Source organism: Phocoena phocoena, chromosome 6 (genome assembly GCF_963924675.1).
Source record: "Phocoena phocoena chromosome 6, mPhoPho1.1, whole genome shotgun sequence".
Lineage (NCBI taxonomy): Eukaryota > Metazoa > Chordata > Mammalia > Artiodactyla > Phocoenidae > Phocoena > Phocoena phocoena.
The window spans coordinates 86,110,101-86,137,157 of NC_089224.1; the positions used below are offsets into that span (position 1 = coordinate 86,110,101).

The following is a 27,057-nucleotide window of genomic DNA, read 5'->3' on the forward strand; positions in this document are numbered from 1 at the left end:
TTTTTTTTAAATTTAAAAAGTACAATGTCATTTGTCATTACTGATATATGTTTATATATAGCAATGATGACCCTTTCCTCCAACTAACTCTAATAACAAGATTAAATAATTATTTTTAAATTTATTAAATCATAGCAACAGGCCTAAAGCAATAATTTTCAATGTGTGGTCTCTTTACCAGAAGTATTATTTTCACTTGGGAACTTGTTAGAACTGTAAATTCTCAAGCCCTACCAGAGAACCATTAAATCAGACATTCTAGAGTTGGGTCCCAACAATCAGTATTTAACAAGTCCTCCAGGTGGTTCTGACACATACTAAAGAAATATTCTCAAATAAAAAGATGCATATTGATACCAGAATTAAATGGAGGAGAGTAGATACATGGTAATAACCCAAGTATAATGGGAGACACTAAACCACTGTTTTAGACATCTAAAGTTCTTAGAGATAATCAGTTTTGCCTATGGCACATAAAAAATCAAGGGCAAGAATGGTTAGATCTCTTCTATACTGATTTAAGTTAATCAACATTTTGGAAATAGCTTTTTATGTGGCAACATCTTTATTTCTTCAATATGTCAAAAGTTGCAATGCCTGAAAACAATCTAACTTTACTATTAAAACAACTGCTTCATGAGACTAGTTTAACACTTAACTTTGTAAACATTTGGACAAGGGTGTGGCAAGCCCAAACTGACTGTCTCTTTCAAATTCTAAATTGTGTTTCCAGGAAGACACTGGGTGAAAACCCTGACACTTATTTATGTGATTTCTTATTCAATTGCATGTTCAATTTCAAATTTATTAATGTATTCAACAAATGTTTATTGAGCATTTAATTTATCCAGGCACTAAGTTAGATGAAGATCTCTCCTGATGCTTCATAAACAGATGATATCAGTTTTAAAAAGGAAATTCTTGAGAGCTACAGAGAGGCCCACTTCTTGAATTTCTTTGATCCATGTGAACTATCAGCAGGTAGTTTCTAAAAGAGTACTGGTTACCGTCACTTTTTAAATATAGAGCTACTGTTGGTGTGTGTGTATGTGTGTATATATATATATATATATATATATATATAGAGAGAGAGAGAGAGAGAGAGAGAGAGAGAGAGAGAGAGAGAGAGAGAGAGATGTGGGGGAGTGAGAGCTCTGAAGTTTGCTTTTGGCATCAGTCATTATATGAAGCAGAGTGATACTTCAGTTGCTTCTTACTGATAATCCCTCCATATTTGCATGTTCATATTTGATGTGGAAATTCAAAGTTTGCTTCAGTAGTTAAATAAAGTTCTACTTTCTAATCCAGTGACACTTTTTGAAAAGATTCCTTGTGGTAGGCAGTGAACTGAGTACATGACAAAATCTCTAATAACTTCTCAACACACAGAAATATTAGATACACTTAAATGTAATAAATAATTAAGTCATGTTGACACCAAAGAAGGATTTATAATTCAGAAATAAATATATTACCAAAAGAAGGCCACAAATATAGATACATTGATGTGAGTTGGTGCCACTATATAGTTCACACATTGTAAGTGGTTTAAAACTTGGCACCAAAATAAAGCCAAAGCCAGAAATACATTATCCAGATATGAAATGGAGTTGAAATGGTGCCACCGTCCAGTTTTATGGTTGAAATTACCAATGGTGGAGAACTAGGGTTGAAATAAACCAAATCTAGAACAAAATGAAACAACGTTTGTCAACCCCGATGTTAGGAAACCAAGCCGAGATAACTACGTAAGGACTGATAGGGAGTTCTATCCTACAGGACCTAGGCAGACGTATTGATACCTTGAGACTGGTAAATTGAAAAAGAATCACTAATTAAATTAAAGGAAAAAATATAAGAAAGAAATAACAAGTGTAACAGTGTGTGTGTTCCATATTGTTCATTTTGAAAAAAGTAACTATAATATTAGAAAGATCTGATTTTGTTTTTGTTTGATTTTTTTAGAAAGATCTTATTTTTTATACTCAGAACTTTGGTTTATGTGAGAAACATCATTAATCAGTAAATATTTCAAACTTATTTTAATCTGTAACGTCTCTTCACTTTGCTTCTCTGGAGGTGATTTTATTCCTAGCTAAATTCTACACTGTAGTATTCTCATCATATTACATTTATATTTTGCAGTTTTATAATCACCTTTGTTATTCAGATATATTTATGTGTACAGTGCTAGAGTCTATATTGGATATTCAAGTTTATCTATGGGAGTTTGGTGTTTAAGAGGAATGTTGAGGTCCTGGGCCTTATCCCTGGTACCAATAGACCACTGGATTTTAAAGAAGCTTTCAAGTGTTGATTGTCTGATGTATATGAAGGGATGATGAGACCCCAGGACATCACACGAGTGGGCATACTACTGAGAAAGTGAGTTTTGATAGTATTTGCAAAATCGTCTCTTCTACCTTTCTTGATGATGCCTTTACCATAGATTATGAAAAGTGTATTGTTATAAATTTTTAGAGCATTATTACTTTTTTTTTTTTTGCGGTACGTGGGCCTCTCACTGTTGTGGCCTCTCCTGTTGCGGAGTACAGGCTCCGGATGCGCAGGCTCAGCGGCCATGGCTCACGGGCCTAGCCACTCTGCGGCACGTGGGATCTTCCCAGACCGGGGCACAAACCCGTGTCCCCTGCATCGGCAGGCGGACTCTCAACCAGTGCGCCACCAGGGAAGCCCCTGTAGACTTTTTAATGATGGCCATTCTGACCGCTGTGAGGGGGTACCTCACTGTAGTTTTAATTTGCATTTCTGTAATAATTAGCAATGATGAGCATTTTTTCATGGGCCTATTGGCTATCTGTAAGTCTTCTTTGGAGAAATATCTATTTAGGTCTTCTGCCCATTTTCGACAGGGTTGTTTGTTTGCCTGTTTTTGTTGTTGTTGTTGTTGTTGCTGTTGTTATTGAGTTGTATGAGCTGTTTGTATATTTTGAAAATTAAGCCCTTAACAGTCACATCATTTGCAAATATTTTCTCCCAGTCCATAGGCTGTCTTTTCGTTTTGTTTACGGTTTCCTTTGCTGTGCAAAATCTAAGTTTGATCAGGTTCCATTTGTTTATCACTGCTTTTATTTCTATTGCCTTGAGAGACTGACCTAAGAAAACACTGGTTCAATTTATGCCAGAGAATGTTTTGCCTATGTTCTCTTCCAGGAGTTTTATGGTGTCATGTCTTATATTTAAGTCTTTAAGCCATTTTGAGTTTATTTTTGTGTATGGTGTGAGGCTGTGATGTTGGAGGGGATGTGGAGTAAAGAGAACCCTCCTGTACCGTTGGTGGGAATGTAAATTGGTGCAGCCACTATGGAGAACAGTATGGAGGTTCCTCAAGAAACTAAAAATAGAGTTTCCATATGATCTAGCAATTCCACTTTTGGACATATATCGAGACAAAACTATAATTCAAAAAGATACATGCACCCCAATGTTCATAGCAGCACTATTTATAATACTCAAGACATGGAAACAACCTAAATGTTCATCAACAGATGAATGTATAAAGAAGATGTGATATACATACACACACAATGGAATATTACTCAGCCATAAAAAGATTGAAATAATGCCATTTGCAGCAACATGGATGAACCTAGAGATGATCATACTAAGTGAAGTCAGAAAGAGAAAGACAAATACCATATGATACCACTTATATGTGGAATCTAAAATACGCCACAAATGAACTTATCTATGAAACAGAAACAGACTCAAAGATATAGACAGCAGACTTGTGGTTGCCAAGGGGGATGGGGGAGGGAAGGATTGGGAGTTTGGGATTAGCAGATTCAAGCTATTATATATAGGATGGATAAAAAACAAGGTTCTACTGTATAGCACAGGAAACTACATTCAATATTTTGTGATAAACCATAATGGGAAAGAATGTGAAAAAGGATATACATATGTATAACTGAATCACTTTGTTGTATAGCAGAAATTAACACAACATTGTACATCAACTAAACTTCAACAAAATTAAAGAAAACAAACTACTCTTTAGGGGAAAAAATGTCAGTTGAAATTCCTCAAAAGGAGCTAAATAATGGCAACATTTTCAAATATTACTCTAGTAGTATTTTTATTCATCTATTAGTGGGGTGGAGTGGTAGGCAGAATTAAAATTATCTAACTCAGCTCTGTCAGTATGTTGGTAATTTTAATAATCACCTAGCCTTCTTTAAAACATTGTATCTATGAGCAACCCATAAGGTTACAATGGGAAAAGGCAATGTTAAGTTATGCAAATGATTTAACAAAACATACATGAATGTCAGGGAAGTTAGGATTACAATCAAGCTTAGTAGATAAATGTTTAGATTCATCCTTTTCATCAATAAATTAAAGCTATATAAAAAATTGAAACAATCTGTTTATTAAGATGTAAAATCAATTGGTTATTTTTAAACTACCAGTTGTATTTAGTCAGTAATAATGAATGAAAGTAAACACCAATATTAGACTGAATATTAGAGAACATAAAACACAAGTAATAGTGGAAAACACAAGTAATAGTGGCTCTTCCTGTTTTCCCCTTTAACTCTCAGTGGTCTTGGCCTCTTTATGATGTCACCTCTCAACATCACCAATTTGAACTCACAGTGCTTAAGTCCTGGCAAATCATAGGTGGGGGAAATGTCTGTACCAAGATTGTAAGTCCTCTTGTCAAATTTTATGTTTTAAAATAACTGAAATGCTCTAGTTAACTTTACATTTATTCTCTTTAATGTAAAGAGATGTTTGTTATATTATTATTATGTCACCGACAAACAAAAGAGTGTGTGTTTAACAGACACTTATGTTCTCAAGCAATATCATAAGTTGTTCTGATCCAAGACATAACTATTTCATTCACTTGGGTAAAATATATACATGGCTATGGATAATTCTTTTTCCATGTGATTCTTCATTTTTTTTATCATATTGTAGTTTGGATCATATAGAATGAAAGAATTCATGATTGACATTCAGATAACTATCATCTCCTTAGAGGCCATTTGGAAATTTATAAGAACATTTTTTTTGTCACAGTGACTAAGGAGTGCTGCTGAACTTTAGAGAGCATGGGTCAAGGGTGTTAAACCTTTGGTAGTAAGTGGGGCAGCCCAACACAAAGAAGAACAACTAAACACTAATTGTATCCCCTTGAGAAATACTGAGTATGCAAAAGTACTTTGCAATGAAAAGCAGACTATGCAGACATGGGAAGTTTGATGATAATAGTGTCCATATTCTTAATTTATCTTGTGTTAAAGTGAGGTAGGAAAATAAAACCTTTCAATTATGTATACCATTTTACTGTGAAGACATGGAACAAAGGCAAAGGCATGTAACTCTGGAAATATAAAGGAACGTGTAACTGGGTTTTCTTTGGACACTACTGTTAAAGAAAAGATAAAACACAAATCTTGAAAATAAAACAGCCTTCCCTGTGCCTACCTCATTATAATACAATCACTACTTTAAAGGACAATCTTTAGTAAAATGTTTGACTGTATTTGTTCTGATTACTTTAGATGTTGAGTGACTTGCTCACTATTACACAGTAATCTCTGCTTGGGAATACACCATGACAGAATAACATCATATTGTACTTACTTTAAAATGTTTAAGCACAGTAAAATATTGATTTCATTACTACTATCATGAGGATTGTGTAGCTTTCAAAGAACTTCACCATAATGGTTAAAAACCTATTTTTGGTTTTATGACTATTTCTTTATGTTGTTTTCTACTGTAATCCCCAAACTCTTGTGCTATTGTAGAATAAAAGTGCGGTTGAATTCATAATCAAATGGCCTCATTGTTAGCCAATGAAGCCCACATAAAAATCCTTAATTATCATATTTCCTTAGGCTCAAGTGGCAACTTCCCATTCTCTTAACAGAGAATTTGAGATGCAGAAAATAATTTTCTGCTTGTCTTTCCTCTGAACTCTTCTAACAATGATAGGAACTTAATATTAGAGTTACATTTCTGTGCCATGACTACCAACTTTGTACCTGATAAAGAAAATTCTCCTCTTTGAGCTCAGTACACCCCCTGCCCAATTAATCTTCTTTAATACCTTTATTCATCCAAATCGCAACAACCCAACTCAAGAGTTTCACCTCTTCTTGCCTTTGTCTTCAATTCAGGTTGTGTCAGTCAACTCAATCCTTCCATTATTAATACTGAATAGGTCTAAGACATCTGAGGGAAGTGCAAGAGGTTTGCCCAAAGATTTGGCATCAGATAGGTATCTAAAAATCTGAACTTTAAAAACTTCCAGCATTAGCTTCCAGATCTCATATCCACTGTACATTTTATCCTTCTCTCCCCTGTGCTGCATTAATAAGTCCTATCTTACTATCTTGGCCTAGGGATTCACCTTGATATAAAACAGGGTTTACTAACCTTGGCACTATTGACATTTTAGGGGGGATAACTCTTTATTGGAGTTGAGGACTGGGTGGGGGGCAGGGAGGAATGGGGGTCCTGTGCATTATAAGATGTTTAGTAGCATTTGTGGTTCCCTACGTATTAGATGTCAGTATCAGCAAGTATGTGTGCACACATGCGTACGCACACACACACACATGCACACAACTGTGACAATCAAAAATATCTCAGACGTTGCACAATATCCCCTGGGGGAGGAGATTCAAAATACACTCAGGTTGAGAAACACTGCTCTAGAAAATGTTAGAAAAAGACAGGAAATCTCAGGATACTACACATAGAGCCATCCCTCAGCAAGAAAATAACCATGTGGCTCTTGACCTTTGCCTTTACATCGAGACCCCTCTAGCAATACAACAATGACTCAGGCCCCAGTCCGTCCCTGGAAAACTTCCTGCTAAGTCCTTTGTGGCCTTATTTACTGTGCATCTGACACAGAATCCCAAAATCCAGAGCCGGTTGTCAGGATATATTGGGATATATATGAAATAGAATACTGCTCAGCCATAAAAAAGAATAAAATTGTGCCATTTGCAACAACATAGATGGACTTGAAGAGTATTATGTTAAGTGAAATAAGTCACACAGAGAAAGATAAACACTGTATGATATCACTTACATATAGAAGCTAAAAAATAAAACAAACTAGTGAATATAGCAAAAAAGAAACAGACTCATAGATATAGAGAACAAACTTGTGATTACCAGTGCAGAGAGGGAAGTGGGGAGGGACAATAAAGGGGTAGGGGATGAAAAGGTACAAACTATTATGTATAAATTAAGCTATAAGGATATATTGTACAACACAGGGAATATAGCCAATATTTTATAATACCTATAAATGGAGCATAACCTTTAAAACTGTGAATTACTATATTGTACATGTGTAACATTACAATGTAATGTACATTACTGTAATCTGTAATATTACATTCCTCAAAGCTGACAATGTGTATCTTGTTTACATTAAAAAGCTGACGGACACTGAAACTGATTTTGGAATGTTTAGACGTGTGGACCTGAAGTGAAGGCAGATTTGTGGCTTCTGTGTTCCATTTAATCTTAGTTAAGATGAAGTATTAGTTATTGTGTGTGTGTGTGTGTGTGTGTATTCCAAGACCTTAATTCAAAAACTAGGCATATCACAAAATAACAACCGTTTGACTTAATTGTTGTGTTTCTTCTTCTTTTTAGAGTAATTAAATTAGACTGTCTTCACACTTTTGAGGGACGTTTTAAAAAGGATAGAAGTAAATTTATATTCACATAAAAATAGTTTTCAAATAAAAACCAATAAAACATACACTGAGAGTTCGTATTTTTTTCATAAGAAACTTCAAGAATTGAATCTGAATGCATCCTGGTCTAGAAAATTTCTTGACTGTCCCAGAGAGGCAAGGGGAGAGATGCTGTCACCAGCAGAACTAGACTTAGGGGAAAGAATGGAAAAATTCTTTCCAATCCTAAAAGATTAAATTGATTTAACTGCTTATGACATACGTAAATTTATATAGAGAGTGAGAACTATGGTATTTGGATCATTGCTATTTTAGGGGTCCTATAAATTCTTCTCAGTAAAAATAAAACTAAATGTATTGAATTGTCACTAACTCTAACCTAACCAACCTTAAGAAACATAAGAATTTTCAACCACACCATTAAGTTACATTTTGCCAGTTTCCAGTCAGTCCATTCTGCCCCTCCCCCACAAATGGCTGCTAAGTTACCATAGAAAATCTTGCCTATTCTTGAAATTAACACAAATTAAATCATAACATATATGCTTTTGGGTTTCTGGATTTTTTATTTCAGTATAATATATTTTTTTGGATTCATCCATGTTTCCATGTTGCATACATCAGTAATACGTTCCTTTACATGGCTGAGTAGTATTCCACTACATGAATATACCATACTTAGTTTATCCGTTCTCCTGTTGATCACTTTAGTTTTGGATTATTATGGGTTACTTTAGTTTTGGGTTATTATGAATAAAGTTGCTATAAACATTTTTCCCAAGTTTTTTGGAGATTTCTCTTGGGTAACCTACTAGTGGAAATGCTGAACCATACACAGAACATGTGTATGTTTAACTTTATTTTTAAAAAATCAAGGGACTTCCCTGATGGTTAAAACTTCACCTTCCAATGCAGGGGGTGCGGGTTCGATCCCTGGTCAGGGAGCTAAGATCCCACATGTCTTGCGGCCAAAAAACCAAGGCATAAAACAGAAGTAATGTTGCAACAAATTCAATAAAGACTTTAAAAATGGTCCATATCAAAAAAAAAAAACGCAAAGAAAAAATTTTTTAAAAAATCAAGTGGTATTCCCAAGTTGTTGTACCATTTGTACATCCACCGCTGATGCTGAACATGTCAGATGCTCTACATTGTAGCTGATGACTGGTGTCATTAATCCTTAACTTTAGCTATTCTAGTGGGTTTAAAGGGTTCTTTTACTTCTAATCAGATATATATGTGTGTGTGTGTGTATATATGTGTGTGTGTGTGTGTGTGTGTGTATATTTTTTCCCTTTCATCTCTAATTTTCCTGAAGAATTTGTTTTTCTTTAGTTCTCTTATACAGGTCTCACATATATTTCAATAAAATTATTTTAAAATAATTTTTGTTATTATAAATAATAATATTATATTGTTTTCTTAAATTTATATGCCCAACTTTTCTAGTTATAGAAATATAATTAGTTGATATAATTAGACCTTGTATCATATGATCCTATTATGTTCAAAAAATATCTCTAAATTATTTTTTAGGTGTCATTAAATATTCTACTTACTAAACAATGCCCTCTGTGAATAAAGTCCAATTTTACTTCTTCCTTTCCATTTTAATGCTTTTATTGCCTTATGGAACAAAACAGCATCTGGATTACAATGCTGAATGAAGTGAGCATCCATGCCTTGTTTATAGTTTATAGAGGAAAGACAATCAATATTCCACCATTAATTAATTTGATTTTAATAATAACTATTGTCAGGACTCATTTTATCTATTCGAGGAAGATGCCTTCTATTCCTAGTTTTATCACAGTTTTGCTTTTTTGGTTTTCTTTTTGCAGTATGCAGGCCTCTCAATGCTGTGGCCTCCCCCGCCGCGGAGCACAGGCTCCGGACGCGCAGGCTCAGCGGCCATGGCTCACGGGCCCAGCCGCTCCGCGGCACATGGGATCCTCCCGGACCAGGGCACAAACCCACATCCCCTCCATTGGCAGGCGGTCCCTCAACCACTGTGCCACCAGGGAAGCCCCCAGAGTTTTTATTTATGAATGAATGTTACTCTTTTTCAAAACTACTTCTGCATATCTTGAGATAATCAGATGAATTTCTTATATGTTATTTGGAGTGATTACAATGATTAATTCATATTAAACTAACTAGGTTACATTGCAGAGAGTAAACCTCAATGATCATGATATGTTAGCCTTTTTATATATTGTTCAGCAAGAATAATTAATAAATTGTTAAGGAATTTTTGCATCTATGTTAATGCATGGTATTAGTCTATAATATATATTTCTGGTAATGTCCTTGAGACATTTTGGTGACAGGGTTATTTATATTGATCTCAAAAATGAGTTTAAATATCTTCCTGCTTCCTCTTGTTTCTGAAAAACTTGTGTAGAGTTGTTAGTATTTTTCCTTAAGTTTTTAATTTGATTTATCAATAAAACTCCATGGGCCTGTGCCTTCTTTTCTGGGAAGGTTTTTGATAGTGAATTAAATTTATTTAATAATTATAGGGCTCTTCACATTTTTGTTGTTTCATTTTGTGTCAGTATTGGTAAATACACTGAGTTTTACAAGGAGCTCATCTATTTCACTTGAGTTGCTCAGTTTATTATAATAAAATTCTTACTGATATTCCTCATTATCCTTTAAAATCTATATAATTACAAAGGCTTCATCTCTCCAGATATTGGTAATTTGTGTGTTCTCTCTGTTTTTCTTAATCAGTTTTTCTAAAAGCTAATAATTTTTTTTTTTTTGCGGTACGCGGGCCTTTCACCGCCGCAGCCTCTCCCGCTGCGGAGCACAGGCTCCGGACATGCAGGGCCAGCAGCCATGGCCCACGGGCCCAGCTGCTCTGCGGCATGTGGGATCCTCCCAGACCAGGGCACGAACCCGCGTCCCCTGCATCGGCAGGCGGACTCTCAACCACTGCGCCACCAGGGAAGCCTAAAAGTTAATAAATGTTAATAATCTTTTCAAAAACAAATTTTGGATTTTTATATTTGTTCTAATTTGGTTTTTTAAAATTTTTATTTTATATTGGAGTATAGCTGATTTACAAAATTGTGTTAATTTCAGGTGTACAGCAAAGTGATTCAGTTATACATATACATATATCTATTCTTTTTCAAATTCTTATCCCATTTAGGTTATTACAGAATATTGAGCATGGTTCCCTGTGCTATACAGTAGGTCCTTCTTGGTTATCTACTTTTAAATATAGCAGTGTGTATATGTCAATTCCAAACTCCCAATTTATCCATATGTCTCACCTTTCCTTTTTGGCAACCATAAGTTTGTTTACTATGTTTGTGTATCTGTTTCTGTTTTGTAAATAAGTTCATTTTTTTCTTTAGATTCCACATATAAGTGATATCATATGATATTTGTCTTTTTCTGTCTGATTTACTTCACTTAGTATGATAATCTCCAGGTCATCCGTGTTCCTGCAAATGGCATAATTTCATTCTTTTTAATGGCTGAGTAATATTCCACTGCATATGTGTACCACATCTTCTTTATCCATTAATCTGTCAATAGACATTTAGGTTGCTTCCATGCCTTGCCTATTATAAACAGTGCTGCAATGAACACTGGGGTGCATGTATCCTTTTGAACCATGCTTTTCTCCAGATATATGCCCAGGAGTGGGACTCTGGATCATATGGTAGCTCTATTTTTAGTTTTTTCAGGAACCTCCATACTGTTCTCCATAGTGGCTATACCAATTTATATTCCCACTAACATGGTAGGAGGGTTCCCTTTTCTCCACACTCTATCCAGCATTTATTGTTTGCAGACTTTTTGATGATGGCCATTCTGACTGGTGTGAGGTGATATCCCATTGTAGTTTTGATTTGCATTTCTCATTTCTCTACTAATTAGTGATGTTGAGCATATTTTCATGTCCCTCTTGGCCATCTGTATGTCTTCTTCAGAGAAATGTCTATTTAGGTCTTCTGTCCACTTTTTGATTGGGTTGTTTCTTTTTTTTTGATATTGAGCTGCATGTGCTGTTTGTAAATTTTGGAGATTAATCCCTTCTTGGTCACAATGTTTGCAAATATTTCTCCCATTCTGTGGGTTGTCTTTTCTTTTTGCTTATGGTTTGCTTTACTGTGCAAAAGCTTTTGAGTTTAATTAGGTCCCATTTGATTCTTTTTATTTTTATTTCCATTACTCTAGGAGATGCACTGAAAAAGATATTGCCACCATTTATGTCAAAGAGTGTTTTGCCTACGTTTTCCTTTAAGAGTTTTATAGTATCCAGTCTTACATTTAGGTTTATAGTCCATTTTGAGTTTGTTCTTGTGTATGGTGTTAGAGAATGTTTTAATTTCATTATTTTACATGTAGCTATCTAGTTTTCCCAGTACCATTTATTGAAGAGACTGTCTTTTCTCCACTGTATAGTCATGCCCTCCTTTGTCATAGAGTAATTGACCATAGGTGCATGGGCTTATTTCTGGGCTTTCTATTCTGTTCCATTGATCTGTATTTCTGTTTTTGTGCCAGTACTATATTGTTTTGATTACCATAGGTTAGTAGTATAGTCTGAAGTCAGGGAGCCTGATTCCTACAGCTATGTTTTTCTTTCTCAAGATTGATTTTGGGACTTCCCTGGCAGTCCAGTGGTTAAGAAAAGAATGCACACTTCCAATGCAGGGGGCATGGGTTTGACCCCTGGTGGCGGAACTAAGACCCCATATGCTGTGTGGTGTGGCCAAAAAAAAAGTTTGACTTGGCTATTCAGGGTCTTTTGTGTCTCCATACAAATTAAAAAATTTTTTGTTCTAGTTCTGTGAAAAATGCCACTGGTAATTTGATAGGGATTGCAATAAATCTTCAGATTGCCTTGAGCAATATAGTTATTTTGACAAGATTGATTATTCCAGTCCAAGAACGTGGAACATCTTTCCATCTGCTTGTGTCATCTTCAGTTTCTTTCAGCAGCAGCTTATAGTTTTCAGAGTGTAGGTCTTTGGCCTCCTTATGTAGGTTTATTCCTAGATATTTTATTCTTTTGATGCTATGGTAAATGGGATTGTTTCTTTAATTTCTCTTTCTGATATTTCATTGTTAGTGTATAGATATGCAACAGATTTCTGTGTATTAATTTTATATCCTGCTACTTCAGCAAATTCATTGATGAGCTCTAGTAGTTTACTGGTAGCATCTTTAGGATTTTCTATGTATAGTACCATGTCATCTGCAAAGAGAGACAGTTTTACTTCTTTTCCAATTTGGATTCCTTTTACTTTTTTCCCCTCTGATTGCTGTGGCTATGACTTCCAAATCTATGTTGAGTAAAAATGGTAAGAGTGGACATCCTTGTCCTGTTCCTGATCTTACAGTAGATGCTTTCAGCTTTTCACTATTGAGTATGATGTTAGCTGTATGTTTGTAATATATAGCCTTTATGATACTGAGGTGTGTTCCCTCAGTGCCCACTTTCTGGAGAGTTTTTATCATAAATGGGTGTTGAATTTTGTCAAAAGCTTTTTCTGCATCTATTGAGATGATCATATGGTTTTTATTCTTCAATTTGTTAATGTAGTGTATCACACTGATTGACTTGAGGATACTGAAAAATCCTTGCATCCCTGGGATAAATCCCACTTGGTAGTGGTGTATGATCCTTTTAATGCATTGTTGGATTCTGTTTGCTAGTATTTTGTTGAGGAGTTTTGCATCTATGTTCATCAGTGTATGGCCTGTAATTTTCTTCTTCTTCTTTTTTTTTTTTTTTTTGTGGTATCTTTGTCTGGTTTTGGTATCAGGGCAATGGTGGCTTCATAGAATGAGTTTCAGAGTGCTCCTCCCTCTGCAGTTTTTTGGAAGAGTTGAGAAGGATAGGTTTTAGCTCTTCTCTAAATATTTGATAGACTTGCCTGTGAAGCCATCTGGTCCTGTACTTTGTTGAATTTCAATACTTGTGATCAGTCTATTCATATTTTCTATTTATTCCTAGTTTAGTCTTGGGAGACTGTACCTTTCTAAGAATGTGTTCATTTCTTCTAGGTCTTCCATTTTATTGGAATATAGTGGCCGTAGTAATCTCTTATGATACTTTGTATTTCTGTGCTGTCAGTTGTAACTTCCTATTTTTCATTTCTAGATTTATTGACTTGACCCCTCTTCCTTTTTTTCTTAATGAGCTTCACTAAAGGTTTATCAATTTTGTTTATCTTCTCAAAGAACCAGCTTTTAGTTTCATTGATCTATTTTCTTCATCTCTATTTCATTTATTTCTGCTCTGATCTTTATGATTTCTTTCCTTCTGCTCATTTTGGGTTTTGTTTGTTCTTCTTTCTCTAGTTGCTTTAGGTGTAAGGTTATATTGTTTGAGATTTTCCTTGTTTCCTGAGGTAAGATTGTATTGCTATCAACTTCCCTCTTAGAACTTCTTTTGCTGTGTCCCATAGGTTTTGGGTCATTGCGCTATCATTGTCATTTGTCTCTAGGTATTTTTTTTTATTTACTCGTTCATTTCTTCAATGATCCACATTGTTTAGCCTCCACATATCTGTGTTTTTTACAGGTTTGTTTTTTTTTTCTTGTTAGTTGACTTCTAATCTCATAGCCTTGTGGTTGGAAAAGATGCTTGATATGTTTTCAATTTTCTTAAATTTACTGAGGCTCACTTTGGGGCCCAGCATGAGATCAATCCCAGAGAACGTTCCACAGGCATTTGAAAAGAATGTGTATTCTGCTGCTTTTGGATGGAATGCTCTAAAAATATCAGTTAAGTGCATCTGGTCTAATGTGTCACTTAAAGCCTGTGTTGCCTTATTGATTTTCTATCTGGGTGATCTTTCCACTGATAAAAGTGGGGTTATATTTGCTGTAATTTTGTTTTCCCTTTCACTGATTTTTCTTGCTTAAGCTTTATTATCTTCTCCCTTTAACTTTGACTTTATTATGATATTTTCCTAATTTTAAAGCAGAAATTTACAACATTGATTTTAAACTTTTTTCTAATAAAATGCATTAAAGCTATAAAGTTCTCTCTATGTACTGTCTGCAGTATTCCACAATTTTTGTTATAAATTATTGTCCATTTGCTTCTTTTTCATAAGTGTGAATTGTAAATTGACCGCTGGTTATTTAGAAGGAGATGTTTATATTTCAAATGTTTATGTACTTTCAATATACTGTTGACCCATGAATAACATGGGCTCTAGGGGAGCCAATTCCCACAAAGTCAAAAATCCACACAGAACTTAATAGTTGGCCCTCCAAATCTGCGGTATTACACTCAGGAATTCAACCAACCACAGATCTTGTAGTATGGTAGTATTATTGAAAAATATCCACATATAAGTGGACCCATGAAGTTCAAACTCTTGCTGTTCAAGGGTCAACTGTAATTTTGTTATTGATTTTTAATTCAATTGCTTTATGATCAAAGAATATTCCTCAGAGCTTACACAGAAATTAATGGACCATGCCTATGTACCTCTTTTTAAATCTCAAATTTAATAATATTGTTTCATGACATAGTTCCTCTTTCAGAGCATTTAGAAAAGAAGTTCATAACCATGGTTGAAAATCAAAATTTCTTAAGCAGTATATAAATGTAGATTGTTTAGGTTTAAACCTAGAGATATAGTAGGGTGAATAATTTTAATACACGCCCTCAGTTAAGAAATCACTAGACCAAGTAACTTATTAGTCAACACATCCTGAATTTTATTCAATTAATTCATTCAAAATTTTGTAGAATGGCAAAAATGTGCCAGGTTTTTTACTGGGAACAAAAATTTTAATGAAGGTACCAAGATATTTTTGTACTGTACTTTATTCTTAATATTTATATAATGTTAAAATAAGGAAATCACTCTATGAGCATGTGTGTTTTTATGTGTGTGTGTATGCGTGTGTGTGTAAGCCCCAAACTCACTCATGATCAACAATGACATTATTTCTGTAATATAATGGGATGATGTACAATAATATTTCTTTAACAGATCTTAATATGTGCCTCCATTACAAATAAATAAGAATTAGATATAAAACTCCCCTTTGTGAGAATAAACATGCTCATATAGTACTAAGACAAATGGAAATTTGTAAATAGAAACTACTTTGCAACATAGTTTTATTTCTCATATTTTCCTACAGAAGAAAAAAAGTCAAAATCCATATCAATGCTTGTGATATACACTGACACACACACACACACACATGCACACATTCACAGACAGACATGCATGCCATTGAGTGATTTGGATTTGGTTAAATTCTGAGATTATTTTGAGGATCTGATCTCACCTAGGCATAGTGTTTTTAAGATGATGTCTTATAATTCTTACAATGTCTTATAGTTCAATTTTAAGAGAATTTGGAGCATAAAGTGGGGAAAAATTCAATCATGGTGTCATTAAAAAGCCCATAAATGTCCATATTTCAGATATGCATTTTGGTGACTTTCTTTTTTAAATGTTTTTATCCATCTTGTTTTAGTTATGTTGAAGTTTGTGTTAAAAACACATATTTGGTCATTTCTATTTTTCTAGGATGAAGTAATCTTACATAATAATAGAGATCTAAGAATGTAAAATATTTCTCTAGTTGGTCATGGCAAGTGTTTATGTACAGTAATGATCGTTAAATAGAGTGATTTTGTATAAATTAATTAAAACTTTCCCCTCTTATTTTAATAGCCAAAAAATAAACTTCGGGACATGTGATAATTACATCCCAGGTAAGAAAGTTCAATTTTTTAAAACAGGTATGATTAATTTTAGGGATAAGTGATAAACAACAGCTGTCATGGAGTATTACTAAAAATCAGCTTTTAATTTTCCTAAGCACCTTTCTCATGGGCTCAGTGAATACCTTCTAAAGATATTTTGTCTTACTATCCACAGAAGATTAAGTGAATATGTTCAGCAACATAAAGGTGGACATATTTACAGGTTAGAATTCAAACAGTTAGATAATCTTACAGTTGAAAGGCAGTGTAAAAAAATGGATAAATAACTTCTTACCTGTGTCAGGAATGTCTTCTGTTACATTGCTGATATTCTATATCGGACATATAATTGGCAAAAAAATTCATTACTTGACAAGGCCAGTCAATCTGATGGTGAAGGACTTCTTATATCAAGTAATCAATTTTCTCTCATATATTAAACTTAAATATATCTTTCATTCTGCATATTTTCTCATTGATCCTGATTCTATCTTTAGGAGACTCACAGGACAAGTCTATTTTCTCTTATATACAGCATTTTTGTACATACTTAAATAGATGAGGATGTCTCTCTCACAGGTCTTATTGGTAACCTAAATATTTTTAACCATTTATATTATAGTTTCTATGTAACTCGACCCTCACAATCACAATTCTGTAGGTACTTTATTTATAAAGTATATTTATTTATCGATTTTCTTCATTAGTATGCCACCGATGACAATGCAGTTCTGGGGTGTATGACATTTACTCTTGTAGCTTAGAATATGGTTACTAACTAAGGGGATCTTAAGTGTTAGCCTTTATATTCAGTCATATATTTACTGAATATTTTAAATAGGAACTGTGCTAAGTACTTTGGGAGCTACAGAAGTAGCTACCATAATTTCTGTTCTCAGTAGAATTGTATTCTAGCCAAAAGACTATAAAGGAAAAATCTAGATTGGAAGAGATAGAAAGATTAAAAGGAAACAGTAAAACTGTTTTTTTCCATTTATATTACAGACTATATTAGTTTCACAATGACTATATAATTAACTACAAAACTAGTTAAAATTTTAAAAAATCAAATTTTATTTTCTCATATTAATAGTACAGAATTTCAAACATTACCAAATACATGAAGCCATAATTTGAATAATTTATTTATTAATTTGCATATGATTACTTACTGCCATTTTATTTATTTATTTATTTATTTTCTAAACCAAACCAAATTTATTTATGAATTATTAACCTCTTGACAGTACTTGGGCAATGGGAAAGAATGGGCAAGAGAAACTTACTGCCATTTTAGGTCTGATAAAATTCTATTTATTCTGAAGTGTATGCTTAATGTTTTCTTATTTTAGTCAGTGAATTAAAAAAATCATGGAATCAGCAACATTTTGCCCTGGTATTTCCCAAACCACCACGGCCAGGAACAAAAAGGAGATCAAAACCTTCCCAACTACAAGACAAAACAGTTCCTGTGAGTTTTGAAAAGATCACATACTTTTACTGGTAATAATCCTGTGAAATCATGTATAGCTATATATGTTACAGATCATCATTGACCAATGGGATTTCTGTGATGATGGAAGTATTTTATATCTTTGCATTCCAATTCCAATATGGCTACTGAACACTTGAAATGAGGCTACTGCAACTGAGCAGTTGAATTTTACATTCAATTTGATTCAGTTCACATGTGGCTTTTAAATGTCATATTGTACAGCACAGTTAAAGGTAACTCAATTCTACTACTTGGAGAAAGTAGATATACTTAATTTGCATTTCAGTATAAAAAAATTACTCCCTTATTTCATATTAAATATTTGCTCAGCAATCCCACATTATAGAAAATATGTATCCAAGAAGCACAGAAATCTGGAGAGCCTAAGGCTACAGGTAGTATGAACATTCAGAAAATATTCCCCAGTTGGAGAAACTCCCTCATGAGAATCATGGAGTTACATTATAAACTAAGGAAGTTTCAATGCTTTCTCATTTCCTATAATATAGAATTCCAGATTTTGAGTATTAGAAGATTAATATTTCCCAATGTTTCTGGAATCATCAAGGAATATGAAAATGCTCCAAGAAAAGCTTTCACAAAATAACATATCATGAACTCTTGTTTATTTTAGGGAATATATTTAATCAGTAGTAACCTAGGTTTCTTCTGTTTTCTCATCCTTTTTTCATTTTCCTTTCTTTCTTTATTAAATTTATTTTTACAGCCATTAACATTCTTTCCAAAATTTGCTATTTTTGCAATTAAGCTTTTAAAAATATTTGATTAGGAGTTGAAAACAGAATGTACCATTCTGCTCAAACTAATGTCCACTGAATGTTATAGTTTTCATTATTGCAGTTTCCTATCTGATACTCAAATTATATCTTGTCAGGCAGAGGAGTATTAGGCTTTTACTTTTAACCACAGGTAGTATTCTAAATTCCAGAGACTTTGAATGTGACAATAGAGACCAGAATATGCCTGAACATGAAACTCTTAGATATTAGAGAATAATTAGTTTCTGAGTTAGCACAGAAATGAAAGGTGGGGAAGACATTCCAAGAAATCTCAAGAACACAGAGTAAAAAAACAAAAAACAAAAACAAAAACAAAACCTAAATTTCTCATGATTGTGAAGAGAGGTTCTGATCTGTCATTAGTCAGTGAAGTTCTGTGAGAATTTTAACATAAAATCTTGAGGGAATTATGAAGATCCTCTAAATTAAAATTAGGCCTTAAATGAGGCATGGCTGTCCTTTAATACAAAAAAGGAACAAAGTTGAAAAAGCATAATAAACTATGCAATCTACCATTTACCCACTATTTATCAAAATCTAAAATCTTTTCATGGTTGAAGTTAAATGTATTCAATATCTGGTAATAAAGGTTGTGTAACTCACACACAAGTTGTTCATTATTATTCTAACCAATATTTCAGAGATATGATGCAGACAAATTAAGGGGAGCTCATAAACCACCATTATGGATGCACCGTTCTTTAATGAGAATTTCTGAGAGACCATCTGTTTATTTAGCTGCTAGGAGGCAGCCTCCACAGAAACCAGCTCGACACTCCAGGGAGGATGCTAAAGATGCAGCAAAACCTTTATCTCCATCAATAATTAAGAAAAGGAAGGAAGACAAGAAGGACAAATCAGATTCAGAAGCAGAGTCCACAGTTTCAGAGGAAAAACTTAGGAAAGGTTCAAAGAAAGAACCAGGAGCTAAAGAAGAGAAAGCAGATGCAAAGAAAGATGTCAAAATAGAGAAAAAAGGTTCAAAGAAGGGCAAGGAGTCAGTTACAGACTCTGAAGATGAAAAAGCAGGTGCAATAAAAGGTTCTGAAAAATACAAGGTAGGTTCAAAGAAGGACGACTCAGCTACAGAATCAGAAGGTGAAAAAGGAGATGCAAAGCAACACTCTAAAAAAAATAAGCAAGGGTCAAAGAAGGGCAAGGAGTCTGATACAGAAACAGAAGGTGAAAAGGGAGATGCAAAGAAAGATTCAAAGAAAGATAAGAAAGGTTCAAAGAAGGGCAGGGAGTCTGCTACAGAATTAGAAGGTGAAAAAGGAGATGCAAAGAAAGATTCCAAAAAAGATAAGAAAGGTTCAAAGAAGGGCAAGGAGTCCATTACAGAACCAGAAGGTGAAAAGAAAGATGGAAAGAAGGATAAGAAAGGGAGCAAGGATTCAAAGAAAACTGGTGAGAAAGGAGATGAATTAAAGGACAAGAAAGATTCAAAGAAGAAGGAGAGTAAAAAAGATAAGAAAGATGAAAAGCCCGGTGAGGCAGACAGTGAGTCAAAAGATGCTGCCAAGAAAGAAAAGAAAGATGCCAAGAAACAGACTGACACAGAATCTGCTGAGTCAAAGAAAGATGCCAAGAAGGATGCAAAGAAAGATGCCAAGAAGGGCAAGTAGGCCTTGGATGGTAATTCAAAAGAGTATTTGATGGAACAATTTTAGTAGTCTGAAACTGAATATATGAAAAGGGGGATTCAAAGAATTAATGGAATAATTTTTTAAATGGGGGAAAGAAGAACACAAAGATGGGCTCAGAAAACCTTCATGAAAAATATAAGAAAGACGTTAAAAGGACTTGGAGGATACTTATGCTAAATTTGGGGATATGAAGAATTCAATGAAAGATCCCTAGAAAGATTCATAAAAAATATTCAGAAGTTAATGATGTTGAATCTGTGGATACAAAGAAGAAAAAAATCAACAAAGGCGTCAACAAAATTCAAGGATGCAGATATTGAAACCATAGATTTAAACAACCTGAAATTGCACCCACAGATTTAAATAAAGAACCACAGGAGTCATGAGAGGAAGTCAAACAAATTTCATAAAGTCTACTTTCAAATAAGTACAAATACAAATTAAAGGTAGCATTCCTCAAAAGAAAAAGAAAAAGAGGAAAAAAATTACTGCTTTTTTGTGAGCCTATACCATCTCTGAAGTATAGACAGCCACAACCAGGTTAATGGATTTTGAATACTCTGCTTCCAAGACAAGATAAACATACTTGGTAAGTTAGTTTTGTTTTCTTTTAAGTCAAATAAGATTAAAAACAATTAAACTGACTTAACGGTTTGAATTGAAATTTACCATTCTTATAAAATCTCTGTAATTTGCTCACTAGATTTTTACTAGACTTTCAGCAAGTTTGGACTTTTTCATAATAAATATTTAAGAATATGGAGGGAAACACCACATGAATGAAAATTTTACAAGTGTCAATGAAAAGGTTAAGGGAAGTAGAATTATTTAAGGTGAGGGAGAAGAGACTGGCTTATGATATAGAACTTTAATAATTTTAACAATTACTTAACAAAAGTTTCGTTTGATTGTTTTAACAGAAAATGGTGGCCAACTTCTCTCCATTTAAGGAAGGATGAAAATCAAAATTGTCCAAACTACAAATGTGAGTAAATTTAAATGAGACATATTGATTCTTGATAATCTGATAAATATATATATAAAACCAAATTAACCAGAATTCAACAGAATCTAGCAGAGTGAAAATATCTATATGATATTATTTTGATGTGGAAACAATTAACTTTATATCTTTATAACTATATTAAACTCTCTTTTGACCCATGAATCTTATTAATGTGAAGAAAAATAAAAAGCAATATAAAGCAAAAGGTAAAATCTTGGACCTGCCAATTAAATATTTTCTGATTTAAATCATTCTCTCTCAGATAAACTCAGCATCGTTGCAGAACTCACCAAGTGATTTTCTCTCCCCTTTATTCTTTGCAGTGTAAACTCTAGATCCAAGTTAAAGCTTCTCCTTGATATTAAAGGAAGGGTCTCCTATTCCATATGCCCTCAAGAGCTAACTTTCTATTAATAGTGAAGTATAACTGTTTTGCCTTTTCTTTAAATATTGGCCCCTGTCCCCCATACATCAACTGCTCAAGGATAATGGCTATTGTAATTCATGGTCTTCCAGATGGTCCTACCTTGCTGATCTGGATCAGCTGCAATGACAAAGAGAATCAAATCCTGCCCCACTGTTCTCCTCCCCCTTCCAGGAAACTCCTCATTCTCCCTCTGCTTAGAGTAAAATTCTATGTTTAGGCGTTCAACCTTTTCTGAAAATGTTAGCATCACTCTGGGAATTTAGGAAATCATTTATTTTTTTTTCATTTTTTATTGGAGTATAGTTGATAACACAACAATGTTGTATTAGTTTAGGAAATCATTTTAAATCCCCCTCTTACCTCTAAAAATGCTTTTAAGATCATTTTCTAACACAGTATTCAAAAGCCAAATTTTAGATTCAAATTTAATGTACAGTGAAAGAACAACTGAGTGTCTGCCTTTACTATTCTACTGAAATGCACCAAGGTCACCAGGAGCCTCCATGTAGCCAAATCCAATAGCAGTATCTTTTTACCCTGGTCCCTCTTCTCTTTTCTATCTATATATTTCCCTGAGTTATTCCATCCATCCCCATGGATGTATACAACATTCTTATGCTGCTGAATCCCACATTTAAACGTAGTATTGATTTCTCCACCCAACTCCAAATTCATATATCCAAATATTAAATTAAAGCATCTACATGACTGTCTTCCAGGCACCTCAAAATTAACATGTCCCAAATAGAACTCTTGATATCCCTCCACCAAAACCTGTGGTTCTCCAAAGTTTCACCAACTCAGTAAATGACAGTGACATCTAACCTGATGACTCAATCCAAAATTGATGGGTCATGCATAATTACTCTTTTTTCTTTACCCTGCTTATCAGTCAGTTAGTCCTTCCTGACTACCTCCAAGATAACTGAATTGGTTTACTTCACTGCATTTCTACTATTTCCACACTAGAAGTCCAATTAGCCATTATATCTCAATTGGAACCCCCCCCCCCAAACCCTACCTAAATGCAGGGGAAGCCCCCTACATCATTTCTCACCACAAACCATGGTTTGCCACAAACCATTCTCAACACAAAAATCATGATGTTTCTCCATTACTCTAAATTTTCTAGTGTATCAAAGTCACATTTAGCATAAATTTTCTTCTACTCTAGATTATAAAGCCTTTAATGATCTGGCTGCTGACTACTTCCCTGCCCTCATGTGGTAACAAAATTGCCTACCATGTTCTTGTCACACTGGATTTCTTTCTGTATTTAACTATATAGACCATTAAGGTTTCTAGGTTTCACACTTGTTCCCTCTGCTTATAACACAATTCTCCACGAACTTCATATTGTTGACATCTTCAAATTAACAATTTTCACCTTAAATTTTACCTTTCTGGATATTTTTAAAAAGATTTTACTTTTTAGAACAATTTTAGGTTTACAGAAAAATTAATCAGAAGGTACAGAGATTTCGCATATATGACCTGTACCCACACATGCATAGCTTCCCCCATTGTCAACAACCGCCACCAGAGTAGTACATGTTACTACTGATGAACCTACATTTATATATCATTATCATCCAAAGCCCACAGTTTACATCAGGGTACACTCTCAGTGGTATATACTTTATGGGTTTTTAAAAAAATGCATAATGACATATATAGTAGTTTCACTATTCTAAAACTCCTCTGTGCTCTGCTGATTCATCCCACCCTTTCTCCCTACCCCTAGCAACCGCCGATCTTTTTACTGTCTCCAGAGTTTTTCCTTTTCAAGAATATCATTTTGTTGTAATAATATAGGTAGTAGCCTTTTCAGACTGGCTTCTTTCATTTAGTAATATGCATTTAAGATTCCTCCATGTCTTTTCATGGCTCATTTCTTTATAGCGTTGAAAAATATTCCATTAACTAGATGTAAGACTGTTTATTTATCCATTTACCAACTGAAAAATACATTAGTTGATTCTAAACTTTGGATATTATGAATAAAGCTACTATAAACATTCATACGTAGATATTTTCATGGAGATAAATTTTCAACCCCTTCGGGTAAATACCATGGAGCACAATTGCTGCATTGTATGATAAGAATATGTTTAGTTTTGTAACAATACTATATTATATACTTAGAAATTTGCTAAGCGGGTAGATCTGTTTTTTTATCATATAAAAAATGGTAACAATATATAAAGAAGGTGGGAGGAAGCTTTTGGAGGTTATGAATAGGTTTATGGCATAGATTGAGTTGATGCTTTCACAGGTGTATACTTATCTCCAAACTCATGAAGTCATCAACGTGTATATATTAAATATGTACAGCTTTTTGCATGTCAAAAAAGGTGTGTGTGTATATATATATGCATATATGTATTATATATATATACACATATGGATATTACACACACACTTGCTCATAAACACACACACACACAAAAGGAACCTGAAAACTGTCTTTTATAGTGGGCTGTACAATTTTGCAGTCCCACCAGCAATGAATGAGAGTTCCTGTTGATCTACACCCTTCCCAGATTTGGCATTATCAGTGTTTTGGATTTTGGCCATTCTAATTAGTGTGGTATCTCGTTTTGATTTGCATTTCTTCCAAGACACATAGGTGGCACACACTTTCATATGCTTATTTGCAATCTGTTTATCTTCTTTGGTGATGTGTCTGTTAAGGTTTTGACTCATTTTTTAACCAGACTGTTTGTTTACTTATTGTTGATTTTTAAGAGTTCCGTGAATATTTTGGATAAGTCCTTTATCAGATACGTCTTTTTCAACTATTTTCTCCCAGTCTGTGGCTTGTCTTTTTATTCTCTAGTCAATGTTTACACAAAGCAGAATTTTTTAATTTTGTTTTAATGAAGTCTGGCTTATCAATTCTTTCATGAATTTCTTTGGTTTTGTATCTAAAAAGTTACCACCAAACCCAAGATCATTTAGATTTTCTCTCATATTATATTCTAAGACTTTCAGAGTTCTGCATTTTACATTTAGGTCTGTGATCCATTTTGATCCAAACATGTTTCTCTGCCCATCCTTTTGTCATTCACTTTCCTATCAGCCAGCTGTTTCTATCCACTAACATGCTTTATTCTTCTATGTAACATACATGACCACCTGTTTTCTGTCTATATCTATCAATCAATCTATCTTATCTGTTTTCTAATCTAATTTATCTTTAATCTATTTACCTATCTCTCTAGTCAAAATCATTTATTGCGTGTTGCTTATCTCCCCAACAAGAATAAAAACTCCACCAGGGAAAGAAATTATGTGACTTATTTACTGCTGTATCTTCAGTGTAAAAAACTATCTCAGACATGTAGTATACACTCAAACCACAGGTCAGGTGAATGAATATGTCAGTTTGGAGCACCTAACTGAAATGACTTACTTGGGGTAGGCTTCTCCAAAATCCTAAACTGAAGCATACAAGTCTTAACAAAGTCAGACTAATTCTTCAATTGCTATTTTGCTCACAAGGATATGGCTTAATCTCATTTGATAAGATTCCTCTCAATGTAACTATACTCCCGCTCAAATGGTTAGCTTAACTTAGAAGTTATGTTACCTAGCTTCATACCCTTCCTATTTATAGACTGGCACAACAAAGTAGAATTTAAAAAAATGTTTGAACTACATAAGGGCAATTAAGGATTTTACCCCCTTCAAATACAGTGGGGGGAAAAAAATACAGGCACAGTTTTTCAGTCTTTACATGTAGCTCTGATTTCTAACCTATGTACTTATTAATTCTTCCATAAGGACTACTAGTATCACCTAAAAATGAATTTACTTATCAGTTTAGACTTTGACCTATGGCAGAGGCTCTTGGGTTTTTTCTAAAGCTATATTTTATGACCTAAATGTGGGCTATGAGTTCTGTTAGAAATATATGAAAATGATTAAAGAAAAAATTTAAAACTGTAACTCATATGCAAAAAAAGGCTTTTGGTCATTAAAATTAAAAAACTGTAAGAAAATATTAAGAACATCATTCAGTCAATGATAATTATACATGTCTCTAGGTAATATCCAGTTTTCTAACTTTTAGTTATTTGCTAACTTTTTCTTTATTCCTAACAATAAGCAACAAAGATGATTGGTTGTTTAACTATAGATTGTTTCTCTAACCCTGATTTGCCTGGTCTCCTACTAAGGCCAAACGGGAGGTGAAAACAGTCTGGGAGATCAATTTGAAGGGAGAGCTCCATGTACAGGACAACCTTCTACTCAATAATCTTGCCATATGTTTCAATTCTCAGTTTAGACCTTTCATCACACAATTTATATGTGGAAGATATTTTTCCTCATTTACTGATTAATTTTCCCTCTTTTACTGATTAATTTTCCCTGAGTAAAGCTTAGAGCTATAAAACTGAAATACAGACGTTAAAGAATTGCTACTTTTGTAAGCTTGTTCATCAGTGGATATATGACTAAATCATTGCAATGGCTTGCAGTGATGGTTAAAGATTTTCAGTGTGACTAAAATCACAGAAGCAATACCATTAAAAAAAAAAGAAAGAAAGAAATCTTGTCTTTAGAAATGTATATGTCCTGAAAGAAATATGTAAGTTCTCTGGCCTCCTTAAATGGAAAGGTAAGGTAGTACAATAAATCATCATTTAGTCATGTTTGATATTATAGAATTCTATAAATACTCCACAATATGCTTCAGCACCTGCAGTGGTATGAGTATTTACAAGGTGTTTTGGTTTGAGTTTTTTTTCTCCTATGAATGTGTGCATATGTGTGTCTATCTGTGTTAATGTAACATTGTCATCATCATAGAGCACATAAGAAAAAAATGTTAAAAGTGAGTGTCATTAAAGATGAAATAACTGATGGACTTTAATGCTTTGTAAGAAATATTTTATGTAAGAGAGAGCAAACATCACATTATGCCCCATATGAAATATACACTAATTTTCTGAAATTATATATTTTAGATACTACTGGTTTTCTCTAATTTTAATAAAACCACTATTATCAATAATTCTAATACAGAAATAAAGATCATTAGTAGAAAGGAGGGGGATTAATATGGCAGGGTAGGAGGACGTGGAGCTCACCTCTCCACAACAAACACATCAAAAATACATCTATAGTGATAGAGATGGCAAGTAGTGGCCAGTTCCAGAAACTGGAAAATGCAAGGAAACAGATTATCCTCTAGAAGCTCCAGAAAAAGAATGCTGCTGTGCTGACATGTTGATTTTAGCCAGTGAGACCCGTGTTGGATTTCTGACCTA

At 33.9% G+C, this 27,057-nt stretch overlaps 1 protein-coding gene across 1 annotated transcript; it reads left to right on the forward strand.

The window, feature by feature from the left end:
- The first annotated feature begins 4,635 nt into the window (after window positions 1-4,635).
- CYLC2 (cylicin 2) lies at window positions 4,636-20,327 on the forward strand. The gene is made up of 4 exons (XM_065879537.1): window positions 4,636-4,670; window positions 16,376-16,416; window positions 17,760-17,878; window positions 19,344-20,327. The coding sequence occupies exons 1-4, from the start codon at window positions 4,654-4,656 to the stop codon at window positions 20,325-20,327; spliced, it is 1,161 nt and encodes a 386-aa protein (XP_065735609.1). The 5' UTR covers window positions 4,636-4,653.
- Window positions 20,328-27,057: the final 6,730 nt, after the last annotated feature.